This window comes from Gossypium hirsutum, chromosome D09, assembly GCF_007990345.1.
Source record: "Gossypium hirsutum isolate 1008001.06 chromosome D09, Gossypium_hirsutum_v2.1, whole genome shotgun sequence".
Taxonomy (NCBI): Eukaryota; Viridiplantae; Streptophyta; class Magnoliopsida; order Malvales; family Malvaceae; genus Gossypium; species Gossypium hirsutum.
The window spans coordinates 53703377-53710980 of record NC_053445.1 but is presented as its reverse complement, the minus strand read 5'-3'; the positions used below and the strand labels follow the sequence as shown (position 1 = coordinate 53710980).

General features: G+C 31.8%; 2 protein-coding genes across 2 annotated transcripts; one reads left to right on the top strand and one right to left on the bottom strand.

The window, feature by feature from the left end:
• The first annotated feature begins 2593 nt into the window (after nt 1–2593).
• Nucleotides 2594–3455, top strand: LOC107931416 (ethylene-responsive transcription factor ERF086). Its single transcript, XM_016863295.2, has one exon. The coding sequence runs from the start codon at nt 2631–2633 to the stop codon at nt 3453–3455; it is 825 nt and encodes a 274-aa protein (XP_016718784.2). The 5' UTR covers nt 2594–2630.
• Nucleotides 3456–5547: 2092 nt separating this feature from the next.
• On the bottom strand, nt 5548–7291 carry LOC107931417 (uncharacterized). Its single transcript, XM_041101442.1, has one exon. The coding sequence runs from the start codon at nt 7044–7046 to the stop codon at nt 6333–6335; it is 714 nt and encodes a 237-aa protein (XP_040957376.1). The 5' UTR covers nt 7047–7291; the 3' UTR covers nt 5548–6332.
• Between the last annotated feature and the right edge of the window lie 313 nt (nt 7292–7604).

The window sequence follows — 7604 nt, the reverse complement described above, 5'->3', positions numbered from 1 at the left end:
TTGTCTGGAATTGATGACCCACCATCTTTATTTGTCCCATTCTCTCCAATTCTACGTGTTTGTGTTAGCATTAATGTGAACACCATTTTTGAGCCATGAGACCAAGGTCCACCTTTAAAATAAATAGACTAATATATTAGAAAATAAAATTTTAAATTATTTTTATAGTTAAATAGGTCTCTTCTTATTCTGTGATTTTTTTTCTCATAAAAGAATGATTAAGTGTATTATATATATAAGCACTTTCAAAAAAATATAAGATATTAATTTATGTAATATAATTTCAAATTATATAAGCTCTCCATTAAATTCACAAATATTTGTACATTAGTATTAAATTAAATCACTTTTATAAATAAATATGATAGGTTAAGGGCTTATTTAACTATAAAAATAACAAAAGACCTACTTAAACAAGGTATAATAATTCAAGAGTGAAAACCCAAAATTTTGAAAGATATATATATATATATATGATGACCTACAAGTGTTGGTATAATAATAGGACACATTATATTCTCTACTTTAAATAAGAAGATAATATTATTAAAAGAGTTAATCACAAACCCCGAAAAATATTTTTAATAAACCATAAAATAGATACACAGAAATACATTAATTCAAAAAATTAACAGGCTATATAAAATGACAAATAGAAAGAAATGAAAGGGTTTTTGACTTTTACGAGACATTGGTTTCCATGATACACACATATGGCAATTAAATTTTGGTGCGTAGTTATTAAGAGATGTGATTATCTTTTAACCACTCCCTTTGAAAATACATGAAAGCTGACAAATTGAAGAATACCATTTTTCTAATTAATTTCTCTAATGATTGATTAATTTTTTTTCTCGAAATGCGGATTCACATGTGTGTATCCAGCAACTTTATTTGTTTCTTTTTTCATATAATAATATAACCATTTATTTTCTACACATTATTAGTATTAATTTATAAATTCTTTAGTACAAGTGATTATGCGTAATATTATTGTTTATTTAGGGTACGTAAATTTTGAGTGTTGATGATATATCAAATATTCATCATTAGAATAATATTTGATGCATTATTAATGTATGAGTTTCATGCAACTATATCAATGAACAACACAATCCCTCATAAATAATTATGATTATTATATTTTTTTGAGTTTTGAATTAAAATTTAAGGTTTATTTGATATTTTAGGTTAGGGTTTATTTAATACAACCGTTAAACTTATGGATTTATTTGATCATGGGGCGATAATTTATTACTTTTTCTTAATTGAACTAACTAACCCTAGTAGCTTACATTTGAATGATATCATTCAGAACTATAAAATATTCATATATGGTAAAGTTTTCGTGTTTTCGGTGCTAGAAACAAGTTATATTAGATACGAATTTAATATTATTTCTAATGTTAGGGTTGGTGTTTTTATTATGTTAAAATTACGGATTTATTTTTTTATATTTATAATATTAATAATAATATGTTGGAATTTATAACAGTTTAAGTGAGAATATGTGTTTTTTTACTGTTCTTTCATCACTTTAACTGTAGTAACTAGCGGTATTATTAATTTGGATTAATAATAATAATATTATAATGACTAAAACCACATTATAAGGACATAATAAAAATAAAGATGATATTATATCAGATTAAAGTAAAAAACAAGTTGTAACATAGTGTAAGGACTAAGACCATTAATTTAAGAAGATTTTAGAACATTAAATTTAGCATAGGCTTATTCCACACACGTTCATGGGATAATCTTTAAAGAAAATTCCCACATTAATAAACATGTATCCTATCTATATTCACCAGTCTCTCTATCTATTATATATTTGGAAAATAGGTAGCTAAGAGTCCGTGATTCTATTTCGGAAACATGGCCAAGTCTTAGCCTTTAATTTTAATCTCTTTTTTCTTTTTCTTTTTTTTTTCTTTTTAAGATTTAAATTTGAAATAATATTTGATTTATCATCGGTGCATACTTCTCATGCACCATTAGTAAATAATATTATAAATACATATTAATAACTCTCGAATTTAAAATCTTGAGTTTAAGGGTTTAGTATCTAGGATTTTGGTTTTAGGATTTTTAACATTTATTTATAATTAACTATTATTTGATTATGTTTATGTAAAGTTATCGATATTTATTTACAAGTCACTCACTATTTCTTTTTGTTTTATTTAATGATGAAGTGTCATATTGTTTATCAATGATACATGAGACATTGTGCACAATGCATTAAATATTCACCTTTTAAATTTTAAGGTTTCAAGTTTCGGTTTCGAGGTTGAGGATTTTGGATGAGATTCACTTAAAATTATATTTATACTAATTCTTAGTGACTAAATTTTTGGAGGATGAATGATTCTTTCAATAGCTATGTACATATAAAAATATAGAAGTAGGTAGAAAGAGGTAAGCTGGTCTTCCATGGAATGACAACAAGAAGCAATGGCCCTCTTTTAGAAGACTTCCCCCCTATATACATATATTCACCACTTCCACCCAAAACACCATCATCTCCCCCCTTTTTTTTCTCTTATATAACTCAGCTGTGCCCTATATTACTCTCCTTATACCACCTTCATTGTCCTTTAATTCTCCAACAATCTATATATATAGTGATGTCCACATCAAAAACTTATGAAGCTATTGAAACCCAAGCTGGTTTTGCTTTGCTTCAAAGAAACACTACCCCTCCATCTCATGAAAGGAGGGGTAGAAGAAAACAAGCCGAGCCAGGTCGGTTCCTTGGCGTAAGACGACGTCCTTGGGGTCGATATGCAGCCGAAATCCGTGATCCGACGACGAAAGAAAGACATTGGCTTGGCACATTCGATACGGCACAAGAAGCAGCTCTTGCGTATGATAGAGCAGCACTTTCCATGAAAGGAACACAAGCAAGAACAAACTTCATATACTCTAACAACAACAACAACAATAACAATGGTGATAATAATTTCCTTTCTGTTTTGTCCCCTCAATTTGATGTTTCACATCATCATCAATTTCAAGTTCAACCAAACAATGTTCCCAACAGTGAGATTGGAGGCAGTACCACATACGGTTCGGTCGATGATGGTTACTTGGCTTGCATTGTCCCTCGTGACTGCTTGAAACCTCCTTCAAATCCAACCAGTTCATCATCCTTCATGAACCAAAACTTTAATACTTATACTTCCCCTCAAAATCAAGGTTTTGGTGAGCCAAATCAGGGTTTCATTTGGGGTGACAACATGCAGCAAGCATGGGATATGAACAATGATGAACTGTTGGCTATAATCAACAACGTACCGACTCCATTAATGGTTGAAGATGGGTGCATGGGGGGTTTTTACGGTACTAACTATGTCGACGACAATACAAGCAGCTATGAGAACAGCATGGTCATACCACAAACCACTTCAATGGCTACTTTCAGTACTGATGTTGTCGACTTCGGGTATTAACTGTTTTGAGTTTTGTTTTGAAGTTCTGCAACTCAATCATCTAAGAGAGTTTCGTTTTTTTTTTCGGTTGTTATTGTAAATTAAACTTTTTTTCCCCATCATTTGAGGTGGAGAATTAAGAGAGTTTCGAGGAAAATGTTTCACCTTTAACTTTTGCTAAATCAAATGGAAGTTCTATATTTTCTTGTTCTTAACGCAAAAAAAAAAAAATGCATGTATACACTTCCAAGATGGATTAATGGATAGCTGTTACCTTAACTATTACATTATGATTTTAATGGTTCAATAGAGCTGTCAGATTATGTTGCATTTTCCGGAATTTTCTAGAGTTTCAAATTGAATTATAAATTATGTAATATAGTTTTATTTTGTATTAATTTATAATTTCGTCAATTTTAAGGGATTAAATAAATTTTTCATTTTTAAAGATCAGAATATAATTTTATCGTATATTAATTTTTAATTTTATTATTTATAGAAGGGTTAAAAGATATATATTTTTTCCAATTTGTAATGGCCAAAGGCCACACACCCAACATTATGGGATCTTTGGGGGATGGTTTAGAACTTCAGATATTCTAAGTTAATTAAGTATAATATTTCTGAACATAGAACTATTATTATTTGAATATAAAGAAAAGCACATATTCAAATGTTCAACACCTTTTTCTGTGGAAAAAATATGTAGAAACATTTTAGGGGTTGAAATTTAAATTATTAAAATTTGAAAGGTCAAAGTGTAATTTTATTATTTTGAAGGAATTAAAGGAAAACTTTTCCTTTTTTGGAGAACCAAAGTATAATTTACCGTATATTAACTTCTAATATCAAGGGCTACAAAATAATTTTACCATGCATCATCTTTGCATGTTAGCGTTGACAAGAAAATCTGATAACAAAGCTGTGTACTAAAGAGGAATTATAAATACTATATCAGCTGTGTACCGGTGAGGAACCGACCTTTTTTCCCGCTTCGGGAAAGATTGGATCACAAACAAACAAAACCCGACTCCGAAAAAGATTTGGACGGGTTGACCATGGTTCTCGACTGTAGGTCCTTCAATGGTTATTCAAAAAGCAAGGTGAACATTTTACAGTCGACCATGTCATTTTATTCAAGACGAAAGAGATGCTTGATAACTCTAATATCTTAAGAGTTATTTGTTTCTTATTTTAGAAGGATTTTTAATTATTTTTATTAGTTAATTTTGTTAGATTTTAGGAATTTTATTCCATTGATGTTTATAGTGTTAAATTGGACTAATTTTTGGAGCTGCTGCGTGCTTGACCTGAATTGCAACCACGGTAACAAAGAGATGAAGCCCCTCCTATTTTTTAAGACTTGCACAAAAAGTAATGTTTTTGGTTCATGATATCTTTTAGCTCGAAGTGCACGTCTCACAACTGTCGCAGGGTTGTTGCTGGACACCAAAAGGGGTTCCGGACGTTAAAACATCGAAAGCAGCAAAAATAACAATAGTGAATCTATTGTACACCATGCACGGTTAAAGCATAAAAAAGATAAAGTTACGATTTTTCAGAGAAACAATGACTACAACAGCAAAAACAACGATTGCAGACAGTAAGGGCAGGAACAACTGCAGAAGCAGCTGCGGCAACATCACAGCGACTCTACCAAGTCGAATACTCACCTCTTGTAGACCAAATACCTTCTTGAGACACATATACGGAACAAAGTAGTTCACAGACCTTTTGAATTGCTAAAAACTGCCCCCAAAATGGACCACAACACCGAGCATGTAGGTTTTATAGCATCCTACCACCATACGGTACAGTTCTCATCAATGAAGCAAATAAATCGATTCAAATGACAGAAATTAATGGAATTTTGGTTTCAAAAGCCTGTATAGCAACAAAAAGAACACAAAAACAAAACCAACATATGTCATGTACTATTATTACCCCGCCCAACACCTAAATGTAGGCATAATCATAAGTTAGTACAGAACACGGCACCGAGCATGTAGTCTTTATAGCATCCTACCGCAATACGGTGCAGTTCTCATCAATGAAGCAAAGAAATCGATTCAAATGACAGAACAAAAAAATGTATAGCAACAAAAAGACCATAAAAACGAAACCAACATATGTCATGTACTATTATTACTCTATCCGACCCTTAAATGTCGGAACATTACCAGTTTTCTTGCATAATAAGCTATCTAGTAGTAACTTAACCAACCCTAAACACACTCCTAGCAAAGACAGGGCATGATCGTACATAATAGCACATCAAATCATTAGAGCAAGAGCCAACTTCAAGCATTCTTAACCGAAATTCAAGCACGAACTTAGCTTAAAGAATTGAGCTCGATCAAAGAAAACAAAAGTTAAAATTCAAGAACCCATGTGAATGGTCAAGGGTATTCACCGCCCCAGGTGTGGCCTAGATTCGAGTGCCCAATTCACAAAAAAAAAAAAAAAGTTAAAATTCAAACCCTTCGAACGCCAATATCCTATAAATGCTGCAGCTTGTAACCATCCATTCTCAAGTTTTTCGAAAGATCCAACTTTTCATGATATAGCTTCAACATCCGGGATGCTTCTTCTGGTTTATAACAGTTAACAAACTTCTCGATAAACAAATGTTCTGACGTCTCCAACAAGGCATGCAAGTTAATGTTCTTGATAACACCTTTAGACAACAAATCCCAAGCAAACAGAAACCTTGAAACAATCTTTTTCTCCATGCTCATTAGCAACAACCGGGGTCGTTTAGCAATAAAACTAGGCGAACACCCCATTTTATTCACTAGGAAATCCATAGTCACCATCAAATTATCCACGGACAACCTAATGAATGACGGATACCTCCGGAAAGGTTCAGAAATCTCTTCATCGGACCAAGTGAATTTCTTAAAAGCTTCGAATTTTCTCTATTGCTACCATAAGCATTCCTTTACAAGGATCAAACCCCATTTCTTTTGCTTCTTGCACCACGGATTTAAACTTAATTGGACTTACAGTCAATGTTGATGGCTTTGAACAAAGTGTTGAAGCGATATGACATTCATTAACTCCATTATCAACCAAAATATTGATATTAACCAACAAAACATCATTAGGATTGTAATTCAAAAGGCGTGGATGACGTTTCAAAGCACTGATAATCTTCTCATTGGATTTAAGCACATTACTAAGCAAATCAAATGATGGGATTAATTGATTTTCTAAGCTTGATGATAAAATAGTTGGGTTGCTAGATAAGATTTGAGCAAGGTCAGGGTTTGAAATACCTTTAGATCGGAAAAATTCGATTCTAGGCAAAAGGGTTTTTTCAACATCGGTGGTTAACACCATTGGGCGTCTCTTAACGAGGCGAGCTAATTGGGGTTTGGTAAAGCCATGGCGGTTGAAAAAGGCGATGACGGCGTTGGGTTTTTCTGGGGTTTCGAAATGAACGTATTTGGAGGCTGTTAAAGCTGATTCTGAGGATAACCCACATTTGTTTTTAAGGAATGAAACTGTGAATGATTGATGTTTGATGAACAGGATATGAATTTGAGGATTAGAGATTGTGATGATGATAAAAGTTTGTGGCTTTGGGGGGTGTAACAAGGTTCCTCCCATGGAAAATTGATTTGCAGAGAAAGTAAAACATGGGGAATTGTAATTTAAGTTGAAAAAGACAAGGGATTTACTTACCTGTTTGTTTTGAAGGAAAAAATAATGGATCTTTTTTCACTGGTATTTGAATGAATTTACTTGTCAGGTCTCTCAATATAATGGCGAGATCAGATGATTCAGATTAGTCCTCTCAATTATTAGATCAATTTGATCCTCACTTTTAGAAAGGAATCAAATAAGCTCAACATTTACCAATAAAAATATCATCTACTACATGGTTTTAAAAAATGAATAGATGTTCAAACTAATCCAATCACCCACCTCCACTTGATTAGGAGTCCGATTTCAATTAAATAAATTACTAAAAATAATTAAAAATTATAAAAACTGATAAAAATTTAATTTCGAATCAATGCACTGACCAATTTCTATTGGATCGACTGCAACCATGATTTACAATTTGCAAAGTTAATATTTTAAAAACTTTTTATAATATTATTTAAACACCAAACAAAAAAATTTCCCATCATTCTTTTATAGTAAATATTAATTATTTTACAA

Coding starts and splice junctions, on each gene's coding strand:
- LOC107931416 (XM_016863295.2), top strand. CDS start 2,631: ATGTCCACATCAAAAACTTATGAAGCTATTGAAACCCAAGCTGGTTTT.
- LOC107931417 (XM_041101442.1), bottom strand. CDS start 7,046: ATGGGAGGAACCTTGTTACACCCCCCAAAGCCACAAACTTTTATCATC.